This window comes from Mytilus californianus, unplaced genomic scaffold (assembly GCF_021869535.1).
Source record: "Mytilus californianus isolate M0D057914Y unplaced genomic scaffold, xbMytCali1.0.p SCAF_2, whole genome shotgun sequence".
Lineage (NCBI taxonomy): Eukaryota > Metazoa > Mollusca > Bivalvia > Mytilida > Mytilidae > Mytilus > Mytilus californianus.
In genome coordinates this window covers 103724057-103742001 of record NW_026262668.1, presented here as the reverse complement: position 1 = coordinate 103742001, position 17945 = coordinate 103724057, and the positions used below count along the sequence as shown (strand labels likewise).

Sequence of the window (17945 nt, the reverse complement as noted above, 5' to 3'; positions counted from 1 at the left end):
TCAAATACATGAAACAACTGCAGTTTTAAACTATAGTTAGGCGACCGAAAGTATTTCACACATAAAACACTCATTCACATCCCTACGTCTTGATCCCCTCACAAAACAAAACTTTATAAATTTCAAGAAATCCGTAACGCTTTTCTAGATTTACTTTCCCCAGGAACGCTCAAACTAAATATTTGAAAGCCAAAGAATGTATAAAAAAGATAGGAGTGAAGGGCTTTTTGACCAATAAAGGACCTACACATTCGCAACATTCTTTATAAATATATGTGTCTGCTCAAAGTCAAAAGCACGTAGTTCATTGGTTGTCGTAACTTCAATTCTGTTATATTTGGGCTTTTTTTTGCAAAATTGCTTTGTTATAAATAAGGCCGTTAGTTTTCTTAATTGAATTGTTTCATATTTTTCATGTCGGGGCGGGGCCTTTTATAACCGACTTTACGGTTTCCGTAATTTTTCTTCATTAAAGGTCGTACGGCCTATATATATAACTGCTAACATCCTCTTGATTTGAACATTCGTGGAATAGTTATCTCACTAGCAATTACACCACATCTTCTTATTTTTACATAAGAGCTAAATCCATCAAAGGCCAACTTAGTCTGTGGTAGCTGAAACCTATGTTTCTTAAAAACAATCTATATACTGACAATTGAAGAAATGTTTGTCATATATATCTGTTCGTGACATAAGTATCAAAATATTTCAGCTATGAAGATTTGTAAAACCTTGAATAAACCGTATTGATGTTCACGTTGAAGTGCGATGGTCTGAGCCGAAGTGCGGTGAGCAGTTCGATGGTGTGCAATGGTCTATATAACGCGTGATATCTAGATTAAAATCTACAGATGTGCAATTATTATCAAGGGGTAATTATACATATATATTAAAACATCAATAGTTATTGGATTTTTTATTATTTTTTTTTTATTTTTTTTTTATCAAATACGGAAATGACATTATGTAGCATGAAATCATATTTGATAAGTAATAATACACAATGACATGACATGATAAAATCTAAATAATACAAATCCTTGTTCAGATCCAGGGACACAGATGTCCAAACCATTAAGTATACAACACATTCTGAAATTCTGAAATAATATTAAATGAAATGGCCATCTTAGACGTTTTGTTTATCTTAAAGGAATTTATTTTGTCTCTTTCGGGTATTTTTTATGGACCAGGAACTTCTCAAAACTTCATTATCCCGTCAAAAATACTTAAAAAGTCCTAAGTTTTATAATGGGAATTTTTAAAAAGTATTATTTGCAATATTGCATTCACCATTCAATTTTTTTTTTCATATAAATATATATACATAATTACTCTAAATATCAGCACAACAATGTTAAATCTGTAAGCGCAAATTTCTGTTCTTCCCTCGCCGGGATTGGTGTTTGCGTAATGTTCAGTGGCAAATATTTCATACATTTCTGAACGAAAACTAATGATCAACAATTAGATAAGGTTACAAATTAATGCAGATCCAACAAGGAGGGTGGTGGGGGTTGGAACCCCTTTTTTGACGATCAATGCTTTTGAATGGGGACATATGGTTGGAACCACCCCTTTTATTCTGGGTTGAGAACCCCCTTTTTAAAAATGGCTGGATCCGCCCCTCTTTAAAATGTAACAATTTATCAATATTTTTTATATCTTATTTAATATTAAGTTGAATTATACAAATCGATGAGTTTTATAATTTGACAACACTCATTGAAATTGGAAAAACACTAAAAGAAATACGACAATTAATTTATTTACGGCATTGAATGTTTAGTAAAATTGCCAATCAATCAACACTGAAAGCGCGATATCTAAAATTTGTATTATCTATACATTTTAATGATCATATATGAATTTTAAACGCCCCTCTAAATAAAATGGCTTTAAGAATCGTGTATAAAGTGCTTATTATTCATTCGTGAATGAATCATTCACCGTGCGTGTATCGTGCGTTCATCATTCATCATTCACCGTGCGTGTATCGTGCGTTCTTCATTCATCATTCATTTTTCGTTAATCCTCTGTGTAACGCTCATCGCTCATCGTGCGTGGATCGTGGATCGTACATTTACCGTGCATTCACTTTGCGTGTATCGTTCGTGCGTGTATCGTGCATGTGGTCAGTTTGAATTTTAGAAGGTCTGTACGTGTGTAACATTGTTATGATATACAAAATATATAATTTAATTTTTTATAATAATGGTCAGTGTCAATTAATGATTGAAAAAATATAAATGTTCATACACTTAGTTTATTGGTTGGACTCTTTTGATGAGTTGAAACATACTTGACTCATGCATGCATTTTTCATTGTAACAAAAATATCTAAAAATTTAGTAAATTTATTTGCACACAAAAGAAATTTTTTGAGACCTTATATCAGCTTGTAACAATAAATGAAAAGAACTTTAAATTCTCCTCAAATTTTACATACGTTTCAAAGTACTTGTGTATATGAAGCTAGATGATCTCGAACTATCCGATGCATGTTTCACTCCTTCAACAAATTTTTGTAACTTATATCTGTCTATATAGATTTCAATTACACATCCTCTTTTAGTTACCAATGAAGAAAAGAAAGGGAAAAATTAGGGGGAGAATTTTGCCACTATGTTTAAAGTCAAAAAAAAAATAAACGCGTTCTTTGTTTTGAAATTTTCGTCACACGTCTTTAACTGTTACTTTTACAAAAATGTATTTCATAATCTTAAGAATAAGTCGTCTGTCTTTTTGCACATATGTACGATCTGCTCGATGTATTCGCATTAAATGTTTATGTTTGAATAAGGTCCGACAATAGGCGACTAAAATTTATAAATGTTAATATTCCATGCTGCATACCAATCTTTTTTGTTAGGTATCTTTTTGATTGACCTTTTTGGTTCAGCTACATATAGATATCGGATAATTGAGGTTGGGCCTTCAGAATTTTTATCCCTATAGAAACATTTCAAGCCAATTTTAGACAAAACCCTACATCCTGCTGTTCCAATCATTTGCTATATTAAAAGGGATATGATAACTTTATATAGTGATTGTGTTTATCGTTATTTCTATTTGCCAAAACATTTTGTCGTGAACCTATGATCTTTAGGGCCATTACAGAGAACTTGCTAATCATAGGACAACTTTGAATTTAGTTCCAATATGACCGATATTGACATTTCTAGATTATACACTGTATTTTGTTTGATTTTAAAGTAGTTATGGTTTTAATTAAACTACTGTTATCTTTTTTTCAGCTAAAGTTAAAGAATTAAAGATGACACTTGTTTTTGCTATATTGTTGTTCTTACCAGCGTTATTTTCTATGCCACAGAAAAGACTTATTTTTGGTAAGTGCTCACTGGGCAGTGATATTTTCTTAAACAACTTAGGTTTCAACTCTTTCGGGCAAGGTTGACCTTAGATAAATTTGGCTCTTATTTTATGTCCTTTTTTGGTCATAACGCTGTTTCGGTTCGTATACATTCTTGGCTTTCAAATACTCGGACTTGAGCCTTCCGGACGATTGTAAAAAGCGCTTCTGACGGATGCAATTTATAAAGGGCTGATCTCATTTTTTATGTAATAAACCAGAAATATATTGAATATTTAAAATGAAATTAAACAGTAGTTGTACAGAGTTGTTAATTCAGTAATTTCATTATATCTGTATTATTTTATGATGAAACAGGTAAAACTTTGTTGTTTTGTTAGAAATGCCCTTAGAAAATATTAGTGCGTGAAAGTGTTTTCTTGCACACAAATAATCCAATATATTTGACTGCCGATTATAGTTTTGGAGCTATTATGCAAGCTCATTTTTGAGATTTTGGAAGATATTTCATAATCTCAAAAAATGTTGATTTATTTCTATTTTTTGTTTTTGTTTTGTTCGACAAAAGATCGGACATTTTATTTTGAAAGGTTTTCTGTTATATTCTGGTATGTATATCAAATATGAAAATTAGGAGATGTGGTATGATTGCCAATGAGACACTATCCATCCAAGCTCAAATGAAGTGGATGTAAACAATTATAGGAAACCGTACGGCCTTCTACAATGAGAAAAACCCATACCGTATAGTCGGCTATAAAAGGTCCCGACATGAAAAATATGAAACAATTCAATTGAGAAAACTAACGGCCTAATTCATAACAAAACAATTTACGAAAAACAAATATGACAGACATATACCAGTGACAACCACTGAACTACAGGCTCCTGACTTGGGACAGGCACATATAGAATGTGACATGGTAAAACATGTTTGTGAACGCTCAACCCTCCCCTTGACCTGGGACATTGGTGTTACGTCACAACATAAGAAAAAACTATAAAAATCAGTTAAAAATGGCTTAACTCATCAGATCGATATAAAGTAGAAAAACATCTAAAAACACAGACCGGACATGGCAGTGTATTTATACATCCCTAACAACAAAAGACACAAAGTATAGATCTGAAAGTATATCATTATTCTCGGAATGAGCAAGGTATTGTTTAAACTTATGATTAAGTGGAATCTCATTTTAACTGCAATATGTATAAAATGTCGATACTTATTGAGGACACCAATAACTCGGGTATTAAAATCTAACTTTTCTCACTGTCAAGAAGTTGAATATTGTATTGAATGAACAAAAAAAATATGATTTCTTTTATCTAATCTTTTATTGACAATATTTTTATCAATGCCAGAAAAATATGTTCGTACTGACATTTTTTACATTGAATATCTAAAAAAATGAAATGATTGCATTTACACTGTTTTAATTACACATCTTTTGTTATGGTGAATTTAATTAGTAATTAAATGAAATTGTATTATTCATGAACTAAACGTTTTTCTTGGTTAATTTGCATTTGGGGTGTTAATACCACATCTGCTTTTATTCCAAACATATCGTAAATAAAGAAAAAGATAAATTAACGTATCGTTAATTAAGCAATAGTTGTTTTCAACCTACGCACATAAAGTCATATTCTTCAGTATGAAGTTTCAAAGTTTCATGTAGAATCAAAATTTCAAATTCTATCTGTGAAGTTTTCATTTCACTGGCTCCTCCATTAGTATGATGCATTCTGTTACAATAGCAAAATCCCATCAAATACAATTAAAATATGAACTATGGGACATCTATTGAAATTAATATACTATTTGTACGTAGAAAAAAATGATTATATATCAGTGGTACAGCAACCCAGAGTCACAAGAAAACAAAGATGATATATAGAATATCAACACATTTTTCTATAAAGGATAATTGTCAGTTTCCTAATCGGAGAAACCATACAAATGTTTCATATTATAAACAGCTTTTGAAAAGTGTGACATCATTTTCCCCCTATTTCAGATACTTTATTTGCGAAAAATGAACTATAAACATTAGTAGACGGTATAGTAGGTACATTAGGTACAGATGCATTTATATACAATTTGTATGAATGAAAAGAAGTAATAAATTATGTATCAGTGCGAAAGAATCCCAGCGTCACAAAAGAAAACGAAGATGACTCTAGAAGTCAACATACGGTCTTCAATAAATGACTGATGTCTATATAGTATGACAAGCTCTAAATCGTTCCGATTTTATTTTAAAGGATAATTATCGATTCACTTATAAAAGAGAGGCAAAAGATACCAGAGGGACATTCAACTCATAAGTCGAAAATAAACTGACAACGCCATGGCTAAAACAAGAAAAAGACCAACAGACAAACAGTAGTACACAAAATACAACATAGAAAACTAAAGACTGAGCAACACGAACCCCACCAAAACTGGAAGAGATCTCAAGTGCTCCGGAAGGGTAAGCAGATTCTGCTGCACATGTGGCACCCGTCGTGTTGCTCATGTCAGTACAAACCCGGTAATAAGTCGAATTCGGTATGTCATATTCGGGAAAAAGGGGGACGGGATTGTAGTTACGACATTAGGATGATATCCGCTATCATCTGTGAAACGGATATTCCATAACGGTCAGCTAACTCAGAATGGAGTCCGTAAAGCTTATGAAGAAATGGTTTCAATTTCGACACCTTGAACTCTTGGTTCAATAGCTTCCTTGTGAGCAGCAACCCTTTTCATGGAAATCATGATAGGAAATACAAGCTCTGGCATATCGTATCAACTGGGAGATATAAACTCCATATGCAGGCGCTGCTGGAATGCTGCTACATATAAATGGAAAGTTTACAATTTGGAAGCTGAAATCATCTCTTTTGTCGTAAAGTTTTGTTTTCAACCGACCCTCATTGTCAACAATTTCTTCTAGATGTAAGTCAAGATATGAGGCAGACTTAACTGTATCTGTTGTATCCTTTATATCAAGTTCGATTGGATAGATGCGTTCAACATAGTCATCAAATTTTGAATATTTAGTGAGAGAACATCATCTATATAGCGGAAAGTAAAATTAAAGGATACTGCTAATTTTTTTTCTTTCTTCCTAAGAAGTTTCTGTATGAAGTTAGCCTCATATGAATAAAGGAACAAGTCGTCAAGAAGAGGGGCACTGTTTGTTTCCATGGGAATGCCGATTGTTTCTTGAAAAACACGTCCTCCAAACGTAACAAATATGTTGTCAATCAAGAAATTAAGCATCTTTATCATGTCAGTTTCAGAGAATTTTGTGTTAGAATCAGAGTGATTTTTTACAAAGTAGGATTTATCCCTCCCTAAGACAAGATACTTGTATTTACGTTAGCCAGTATTTTTTATGAAAGTGAAACCATACAAATTATTTATATTATAAGCTTTTGAAAATTGTGCCTTTTTTTCATATTTTAGATACTTTATTTGCAACCGATGAACTGAATACATTAGTAGACGGGATGGTAGGTACATAAGTACTCATGCAACATAACAGACATGTAAAACTGAATGCCACACACTCATCAAAAAGATCATCTCCTATAATTCGGATGTCCACTGGTTTGTAAAAGGCAAAAATATTCTGCATTTATAAATTTCTTATGATAAAAGAAGAGTTGTACATTCTCATTTAAAAGATGTATAAATGTTATATATTTCTCTTCAACTCAAGCTTTCAATAAATCGGACTGGTATGTATTTTTGAAGATTTAAAAAATGTTTCAGCACACTCTATACACAATTTTATGTCCTTGTAGTTTGATATAAAACATATTCAAAACTATTCAAAACTTATATAAAAAATCCTTTTCATTGAATATAGTTATAAGACATAATTTAAAGTAAAAAACAAACTATTGTTCGGTGCGTGAAACATGTTTTTGAACAATATTTACTCCTAGAACAATAATTTTAAATAGAAAATACATACAACTTTTAATAACGAAATTTGAAACCTGCCCAGACCCGAACAGAACAGTCAAAATAAGACAAACTCTGCCTGAATCATAAAGACTCAACAAAGGCAATACGTTCTATTCCCTAATCAACCTGCCTAAAATTCTTTGTTTACCATTTTTGGGATAGTCATAAAAACTTATCAAAGATACAAAGCTTATTACATTGAAATTATTAATAAAAAAATATTTTCTAATTCCTTCGTGAAACGAACATATTTTTCAACTGATTTTTATAGTTTATTCTAATGTTGTGCTGTTTCACCACTGTCCAAGTTAGGGCAGGGTTGAGCGCTCACAAACATGTTTAACCCCGCCATATTCTATATGTACTTGTCCCAAGTCAGGAGCCTATAGTTCAGTGGTTGTCGTGGGTTTATGTCGGTTATATTTGTTTTTCGTAAATTGTTCTGTTATAAATTTGGCTGTTAGTTTTCTCAATTGAATTGTTTCATGTTTTTTTTTATGTCGGGGCCTTTTATAGCCGACTATACGGTATGGGTGTTATCATTGTTGAGGGCCGTACGTTAGCCTGTAATTGCTTACATCCACTTCATTTGAACTTTGATGGATAGTTGTCTCATTGGCAATTATACCTCATCTCCTTCTTTTTATATAAATTATTCATGTACTAGTTTAAATAATTTGATGTATAGAAACTATATAAACCAATAACTGACCCATCTAATTCCTATCTCAAATATAAATAACTCAAACACCAGTGTTAGATCTTGTCAGGCACGATGACCATTCTTTTTAATCAAATAGTCATATCAAACAAACCACAACATATCTACAAATAGTTATCATATCCTTAAACAGAATAAATCCTCCGTTGAAACATATGATAAATATTGCACTGAACATTCTACAACTGACAAACAAATAATGTTAAGAAATAGCTATTATCTACCATGAATATATACGTTACTAAAGCTAGCAAAAATACGTGTACACTGGCGAATGGTCAACGCCCTTGTTGATACTTTCAAATCGAGTCCACCTGATGTATATACTCAGGTTCATAAAGCCGGTTTCAATTCTATTGATAGTATAATAGAACTGTTATACGATAAAATTCATCCGCCACGACGTACATCAATACATTTATTTTTTCTAATTCATTCGTCAAAGGAACATAAATTATTACTGTACTAGTCTACATAATTTATAGTATAGAAACTATGTAAACCAGCGACTGACCCATCTAATACTTATCTCATAAATAACTGAAACACTATTTTTAGATCTTTTCAGACACTATGAAAATACTTGAGTGTACAAAGAAAGAAATTGTAAGAAGAAATCATATAAATCTAAAGATTTTGAAACTAGTAAAAGTTTTTTCTTCTTCAAATCGTCACTAATGTAACTATCTTTCGCGATATTAGTATTCCATCTTCCGTGAAGCTTTAATAATCTATCTGAGACATCAGTGTTACTAGCGGCTAATCAAACGCCTGCTCTTAAACTATGCATTCCAAAATTGCTTGAATCTAAACCTATTTCGGATAAAGAGCCTTTTACTATATCTCTAGTTCTAGTATAGGATAGTTTTACATTCTTTTTTCTTATCTTGTAGTTGTTTGTACTCTAACAATAAAATAAAGCTCTGCACACAAAATCATCTTAAGACATGTCTATTTGAGCTACATCTAAATAATTGCTCAAAATTTAAACAGGACCCTTGTGATTGATCAAGCTAAGCTATCAAAACGTTTTTTTTTTCCTTTTCGCAAACAATCAGTTTTACTACTCTAAAAAAAAAATCAATATGATTGTCTCCATATGTTATGTGTTTTGCTCTGATCTCACATAGTTCACTGTATCTTAAAAATCCTGAATAAGCCAGAAAATACATAGCTGATAACAAAAGTTTGTTTTTAGCGAATTATTGTTATCTTCAAATTTCTGAAAAAGTCTTGTGCATGCAAAACAAATGTCTTGGTAGAGGGGTATAAATACAGCACAAACAACATTTTCCAAAAGACCAAAAAAGTGAAAAAGAATATTTTAACAAAGCGCATTTGACTAACAGGTCGAACAACTGATGTTCTTAAACCCTGCTGACTGCCATTAGCGATTGCCAAATAAACGTATCACCAGATGTAATTAATTATTAATTTGAAACCAAACAGAAAAAAAAGAAAATTGCGGAAAAGATGGTTTACCGCAAACATGAGGTGCAAAAATTTGTACACCATATCCGGATTTCGACAATTAATGTCTCCTTAGTGATGTTAGGAATCGAAACGGTATTTAGAAGGCCATATAATTTACCTCAATTTAGGATAGACTCTTGAATCTTAAAGAGTCGAAATAGGATGAACGGATCATTTAAACCCGAAGGAAAATATAATACAGGGCCAAACGAAACAATATAAACAAGTCTAAATTGAAAACAACGTTCAAACCTATGATTGCGTTGGATAAAAACCGCAATTTTTACACGTGTGCATGCAAAATAAATATATAATAAATATGTTAATATGTATATCAGTGTTACTTGGCACGTTCGAATTCCCGATCATCATAAGAAACGTTTTGTGTGTGTTAAATTCTCTGTTGTACAACAAGTCATGGTCTGTGTGTAGGTGTAGATGACTTGGTTGTTTGACTCTGTTATCCACTTTTTACGGCATACTTGTATGTTCCTGGTGTCGTTTTGATGAAGGTTGATCAAGGTTGAAGTCTTTTCTTCCCTTTTTGATTTGGAATATCTATTGATGTAACTTCCTCTTTCTTATTTTTTTCCTATTAGATGCCTATATATATTTGCTACTTTGAAAACAACATTAATTTTGTCCCGTAAACTTTTGGATTTATCAAAAAAGCTTTTTTTTATTAGAATCGATGTCCAATTTAATGATTTGTACATCTGGTTAAACACATCTTCAACAGAGACTGATGCTAAACTGGTTTGCACACTTAAAATCTTCCGTTTATTGACCCAATGTGACATTTGACATCTTCACCTGTAGAAAAAAGTAAACCTTCAATTATTCTTAGTGCCGAAATTACACAAAAGAAGCGGGTCTTATAGCTAGTTTCTTTGCTTTTTGACTTATAGTACTTTATTGGAGTTGTTTTATATCCATTATCACTATATTTACTTCATCAAATGTTTTCATTGTATATTGTTGTTAATCTTGCACAGTATTGGTAGATGATGTTTTAACATTAAGTGCAATTTTGTCTAGTTCGTCTACCTAAATTTGTCAACTTCACAGAACATATAACCATGATTTAAATTTGGTAACATATTGCAAATCTCTGGCCAGTACTATTTGTTATTGACATCTTTTCCGGATGATTTTAGTTTCCAGTTGTTGTTTCACACTATATAATATCACTGGTACCCCTCTTTTTACAGCAAATAATTCTCCAGTATTGTTAGTTTGCTTTTGTGAATCTGGAACTGGACCAGAAATATTTCTAATACTGAATCGCTTCCAAAATATCCCGAATCTTGCTTTTCCGTTATTTTTACTCGCTCCGTCTATATATACATACTATTTAAAAATGAGTACAAATAGTTAAACAGTGACGACCTTTTCGCCGAGTTGGACGTGTAGGACATTGTTATGAAATACAAAATACGGAATTTAATTGTTATAATAATGTTAAGTGTCAAATGATGTTTGAAAAGTAATAATGTTCATATAGTTATCGTTTTCATCAGTCTGCGCAAATCTGTATTTCCTTTAAGCACCCTTCAGAGGCTCCCGAAATTGAAGTTATGTCGCACAATGGGTATACATTTTCCCGTATAAAGTCATCTTAAACACTATGAATCATAAAAACGCGTCGGAAATTGTCAAGACAGTGATATCTACATACGTATTTCCCCCAGCACACGTTTCTAAATTTTCACTTAAAGAAGTTTGTCTGTATTTTGGTTGGCTGATTTGCTGCTTGTGAATCCTGACTCTTTCGCAAATATTGTTCCTAGTTTGCCGAATATAGATCTCTTTGCAGTTTGGACAAGTTATGCAATATAATGTTTTCTGACTTACATGTCATGTTTGTGTTTATACTTAATGTTTTGCCGTTTTGTATTTACTAGTTCTTAATAATTGAAATTGTCCCTAGAACAAACTCCATATCGTGAATCTGCACAAACAGTGATATTTAAAACCTTTTTATTTGTGTCGAATTTGGTTTTTGTACGATGGCGTTCTAAATTGTCTTTTGCTGTACATGATGGAATCTTCGTTTACTAATTTTTGCATAATGTCACCTTTTTACATACAGTCTGGAGATTCGATCTTATTATTTTGAAAGTGTTTGTTAGTGACGTATCGTGAGAATCTACGAACAGAATGAGATCAATCTCATTTTTCGTTCTATTTGTGCTCGTAACTGTGTAATAGGCATTTCTCTTGCTCAAGTTATGAGGTCTTGTTTAAATTGCCAACGGATATTTTTGTTGTAAAAGATTTGTTTTAAATACTTCTGATCTTTTTTTCCCGATTAATGTCCACATCAAGTACCAAAGTTCATACCCGTCTAGCCATATAGTATATAATGTCCCTTTTTGTGTGTGATGGGTGACATAATTTAAAGTTTAGGTACTGCTGGGTGTCCGTCGTTTTTAAAAATGTATGTGTTACAATTTTATTGACACAGTTTTACTTGTTTAATGTTTCATGGATTACCTGTTCAAAACAGTTGTTCTTAACTTAGAATATGTGATTTTTTCATTTCTATGTAGCAATATTACATCAAAATATCCATATGGAGTATACATTTCCCAATAGTAACGATATAAATGAGTTTTTGTTGCCTATAAAACTATAATGATTTCTTTGAAAGAGAGTTGCTGCCTACATAGCAGCCGTTGAACTTAGGGTTCAAAATGATAAAGTTGACGTTATCATGATTTGGTTGACTGTATGGAATATCTGTGTCTGAATGACCATGGATATGTATCAAAAAAATTCAAACAACATTATATAAATTTCGAATCGGTTTTACTATATTAACCTTCATCAGGAACGCTCAAAACCGATTAATTGAAAGCCAAGGATGTATGAGTACCAAACATTTGATGGGCTATATGAACAAATACATCTGAGGTTAACCTTGCCTGAGGTAGTTGAAACCTTAGTTTCGAAATGATTTATATATTTGTAAACGGACAATTTAAGACTTATTTGTAATAAATCATGTCCGTACCGAAGTACTGACCACTGAGCTGATGATACCCTTGGAGACTGATAGTCCATCAGCAGCCGAATCGACTAAGTGTTAAAAAATGAAAACAATACATTTCATGCGTCCGAAGCACTTTTCTGGATTTACCTTTACTAGGAAAGCTCTAAACCGAATATTTGAAAGCCAAGGATGCATAAGAACCGAAGAGTTGAAGTGCTTTCTAACCAAAAAGGACGTCAAATAATAGTCAAATCCATCTGATGTCAAATTTGCCTGAGGGAGTTGAAACCTTAGTTCTTAAATAATTCACAAACTTATAAACGGACAATTTAAGAAATGCCCAATTGTCGTATACATCTGCCTGTCCAAAGTCAGTTCATGTTTTAAGCCATATTGTAATAGTTAATTGTTATTTTAAGAATATGGTGGGGATGACATCATGCCGTCAAACAATCTATGAGTTCTCAAATGTTTCCTCATTTAATTCCGATCGCATGAAAAACATGTCGACCAGAGCTAGTCTTTCGTCCTGGATAACTAATTTTCAAGAACCTTCTCCTCTGATTTGATCTGCAGGATGTTCCAAAACAAGAGTATATTTCACCGTGGAAAGGAAAGAGCACTACGCAACATTATTACATGCTTACAGCAAATGTCACAACGTGGAATGTCTTTAGGATTATCAGTTGTCACATTCTAAGTTCAAACGTGTTATTTCTATAAAGGTTATCGATACTTAGAGGTTTCATGATACTATAAAAGACAAAGCCTGCAATTATTCTGTCTTACACCACATGCCATTGCAAGCAGGTAAGACGTATTCAAAATTATTGTCAATATAACTATTCATTAGTTCAAATGTGTTAAATAAGAGCAGTCAGTATCATATTCTGTTACACTTAGTTTAATAGTTCGATTAGTTTGATGAGCTGAAACATTCTTTACTTGTGAATCCATTTTTATTGAAACAAAAATATCTCAACATTTAGAACATTTATCAACATACAAAAGAAATACTTTGATACCATATATCAGTAACAATCAATGAAAAGACAATTTTCTATTTTTCTGATATTTTGCATACGTTTTACAATACATGTGTATATGAAGTTCAAAGGTCTCTTACTATCCGATACATGTATCACTCCTTCAACTAATTTTTGTAACTTAAATCTTTCTTATCAAAATGCAGTTACACATCCTCTTTTACTTACAAATTACGAAATTAAGGGGAGGATTATGCCACTATGTTTAAAGACAAAATATTATCATTCCTCCATTCTTTGTTTTGAAATTATCGTCAGAATATATTTTCCTCGTACACCTCTTTAACTGTTGCATTTACCGATTTTTTTTTTTATAATTTTAAGAATAGGTCATCTCTTTTTGTACATATGTACGATATTCTCGATGTATTTGCATTAAATGTTTATGTTTGAATAAGGTTCGACTATAGGTGACTATAATTCATAGATGTTAATATTACAGTCACCATACCAATCTATTTTGTTGGTATCCTTTTGCTTAACCTCTTTGTCAAACTACATACAGATATCGGAGAATTGAGGTCTGTCCTTGAGGAATTTTATTCCAATAGAAACATTTCAAACCCATTTTATATTTTATACAAAACTCCTGCAGCCTGCTGTTCCCATCATTTGCTATATTAAAAGAGAAATGATAATGTTATCGGGTAATTCTGTTTATCGTTATTACTATAAGCCAAAACTTTTTCTCGTGAAACTATAATCTATAGAGTCATTACAGATAACTTGCTTATCATTATACAGCTTTGAATTTAGTTCCAATATGACCAATATTGACATATCTAGATTATACACTGTATTTGATTTGATTTTAAAGTAAGTATTGTTTTAATTAAACTATTGTTATCTACTTTCAGTGAAAAAACTTGAAGATGAAATTTTGTTTTGCTTTAGTGTTGTTGTTACCAGTGGTATTTTCTATGCCACAGAAAAGACTTATTTTTGGTAAGTGCTCACTGGGCAGTGATTTTTTCATGAAGAAACCAAGATTTTTACTCCTGCAGGCAAAGTTGACCTTAGATAAAATTTTGCTCTTATTTTAGGTACTTTTTTGGTCATATAGCTCTTCAATTAATTCGGTTCTTATACATCATTGGCTTTCAAATATTTTGATTTAAGCGTTCCCAACGAAGGTAAATCAAGAAAAGTGCTTCTGAAATTTATAAAGAGTTGATTCCATTTTTATGTTATAAACCCGAAATATTTTATTTCAAATAAAATTGAACAGTAGTTGTACATTATTTGTGTACTATTTTATGATGAAACAGGTAATTGCTTTGTTGTTTTGGTAGTATTACACCTAAAAATAGAGTGATTGAAGTATTTTACTGCACAAAAAACTCCGTCTTTTATGACAGTCGATTAAAGTTTTGAAGCTATTATCCAAGCTCATTTCTAAGATTTTGAAGATATTCTATAGTCTCAAATAATGTTGTTCTTCTGATTTCTTTCTCTCTCTTTTTTTTTTTTCTTTTTTTTTAATGATTCGACAAAAGATCCTATGTTTTGAACTTTTGATTTTGAAAGGTTTTTTGTGATTTGCAGGTTTGGTATTTAATTCAAATTATATCTTTATTCTCCGAATGCGCAAGGTATTTTCAATCTTTTAAGTAAGTGAAATCTCATTTTAACTGCAATATGTTATAATGTTGATACTTATTGAGAAAATCAAAAACTCGGGGTATAAAATCTAACTTATTTTTCTCTCATTTTCAAGACGTTGAAATTTTTTTGGAATAAAAACTAATTATGGGTTTTTTTTTATTTCATTTGCACTTTGATAATATTTTTTTCAGTGCAAGAAAATGTGATTGTTCTGACAGTTTTTGTGTTAAACATTTAAAAATTTGAAATTTTGGCATTCACACTGTTTTAATTAAAATTATCTTGTTATGGTAAATTAAATAAAATATCAAATGAAGTTTCATAATTCATGAACTAAACGTCTTTTTTGGTTAATTTGTATAAGGGGTCTTAATACCTCATCATCTTATATTCCAAATATCTCGTAAATAAATAAATAGATAAATAAACGTATCTTTAATTAAACAATAGTTGTTTCAACTTGCGCATTTAAAATAATTTTCTTTAGTATGAAGTTGTATTTAGTTTTTCAAATTGTAAAGTTGAAGTCATCACTTCGAAAGATTTAGGGACGGTATCGCGAGTTGCTTGAACGTTATGGAATATCTGTATCACAAATGACCACGGGTATGTTACAATTGTCGGAACCACAATCCCGTCCTCTTTTTTCCTATTGCGCTATCAGTGAACGAGATTATTCACAGATATAGTACTTTCATGAACAACACGACCGGTACCAAATGTGGAGCAGTAACAGCTCAACTTTCCGAGCACTTGAACTCATCCATGGTTTGTGGTGGGTTTGCTTTGGTCAGTCTTTAGGTTTCTATGTAGTGCTTGTGGACTTGTTCATCATTCTGCCGTTTCTCGTTTTTGAGAAATGGCGATTCAGCTTTTCTTCGACTTATGAGTTTTGAATGTTCTGTTGGAATATTCTGATTTTTTGTGACAATTATATAGAAAAACAATGCATATAGGTCAACATATTAAAACAACAACCATTTGAAAGAGTCTCATAGTTTAATGCAGAGTCAAAAATTCTAATTCGATCCAGTGCCATTTATCAATGAAATTTGTTTCACTTGCTCCTCGATTAATACAAGACAGTCTTGGGAAAAACATTTGCTGTCCTGTTGAAGTTTTACTGTTACAATAGCAAAATACCATCAAATAACATTTAGATAGAAACTTAGGGACGTCTTGAAAAGTTTATATACTATTTGTATGAATGAAAAAAGATAATGAGTATATATCAGTCAGAAAAGAACCACGCGTCACAAAAGAAAACGAGGATGACATTTACAAGCAGACATACGGTCTTCAAGAAATGAAGATGTCTATATAATATGACAAGCTCTAAATCGTCCCCAAATAGGAAAATGTTTCTTATAAAGGATATTTGTAGTTCACTAATAAGTGAAACCTTACAAATTATTTATATCATAAGCAGCTTTTGAAAGTTGTGACAGACTTTTTCTTATTTTAGATACTTTATTTGAAACCGATGAACTGAAAACATTAGTAGATGGTTTAGCAGGTACATTAGGTACTGATACAACTGAACAGGCATGTGAAACTAAATGCCACACACTCATCAAACAAGATCATCTCCTTCAATTCGGATGTCCACTGGTTTGTAAAAGGTAAACATATTCTGTTTTTACCAACTTCTTATCATTAAAGAGGATTTGTATATTATCATGTAAAAGATATATGAATGTTATATATTTCTGGTCAACTCAAACTTGCAACGCATCTGACAGTTTGTATTTTTGAAGATTTAAAAAACAAGTTGGAGTGTACTCTCCACAATTCTTTGTCCTTGTAGTTTGATTAAAAGCTTATTATCAAACATTCAACACGGGTAAAAACAATATTTGTAACTGAATATAGTTATAAGACATTGTTTAAAGTACAAAATCTATTGTACGGTGAATGACACATGTTTTTGGAACACAAATTTACCTAAAGGCCAATAATTTTGAATAGTAAAAAACATACAACTTTTAATAACTAAATTTGAAACCTGTCAGGTCCCGAACAGAAAAGCCAAGAAATTTTAAGACCAACTCTACCTGAAAGACTCAAGGCAATATGTTATATTCTTTTATAAAAAAATTTCAAAGATACCAAGCTTATCATATTGAAAACAATAAAAAAAAAAAACGTTTACTAACATAGTGAGGTATTACAATCTAAACGTTGATGACAAACAGAAAATTTAACATCAATTACCAAACAATATTGGAGAAAAAATTGACGTATAAACAACAACTAACAACACATTTTACAGAAAGCCTGACTTGGTACAGGCACACACTATAGATTGGTTAAATCAGTATTATGTGTGCACCCAATATCCCAATATGCCTATCTAGACAATATGTCGTAAAAGTAAAACAGCTGCCAATAGATTGACCACTTTCCTTTATACTGAAAAAAAAAAACAGCATGCAATTTTGAAAAACAACATCAAAATGTACTCGCTACTACAGAACTCTAGCTAAGGTAACAAGAGATGTAGGTTGAATACTATTGCTTAAGAAAACAAAAAAAAAAATATCTGAAAACAAATCTTTTTTATTTTTTTTTTTCTAAAATTCAACATGAGAGTAGCTTAGGATCAATACTCATTCATGAAATATGCTATAATACAAAAAAATAGATATATTTATATTATTCATCAAATTATCTTTTATTTTATATTAACAGTTTCCAGACTCTTGTTCACCGCTTCGGACATCCAACATCTGCTCCTATGCCAATGTCTACTTAATTGTGAAGCAACAAAAAATAAATGAACAAGATTTACTGCATCATGGTTT

At 31.5% G+C, this 17945-nt stretch overlaps 3 protein-coding genes across 5 annotated transcripts in view; all 3 read left to right on the top strand.

The window, feature by feature from the left end:
• The window catches only part of LOC127730641 (uncharacterized), a 72583-nt gene extending 54647 nt beyond the window's left edge, over positions 1 to 17936 (top strand). The window contains exon 3 of the mRNA XM_052239137.1: positions 17833 to 17936. Within this exon, the coding sequence (XP_052095097.1) occupies positions 17833 to 17896 (64 nt within the window). The 3' untranslated portion in view covers positions 17897 to 17936. The remainder of the gene's footprint in view (positions 1 to 17832) is intronic.
• The window catches only part of LOC127730642 (uncharacterized), a 214578-nt gene that overhangs the window by 140908 nt on the left and 55725 nt on the right, over positions 1 to 17945 (top strand). The gene's annotated exons all lie outside the window — the stretch shown is intronic.
• The window catches only part of LOC127730643 (uncharacterized), a 163232-nt gene that overhangs the window by 117010 nt on the left and 28277 nt on the right, over positions 1 to 17945 (top strand). Inside the window, exon 1 of one of the 3 annotated variants that reach the window (XM_052239143.1) lies at positions 13292 to 13300. The exons of the other annotated variants lie outside the window; for them this stretch is intronic. The gene's annotated coding sequence lies outside the window, so the exon portion shown is untranslated. Of the gene's footprint in view, positions 1 to 13291; positions 13301 to 17945 lie in introns of those variants that run through there. 3 annotated transcript variants of the gene reach the window in all.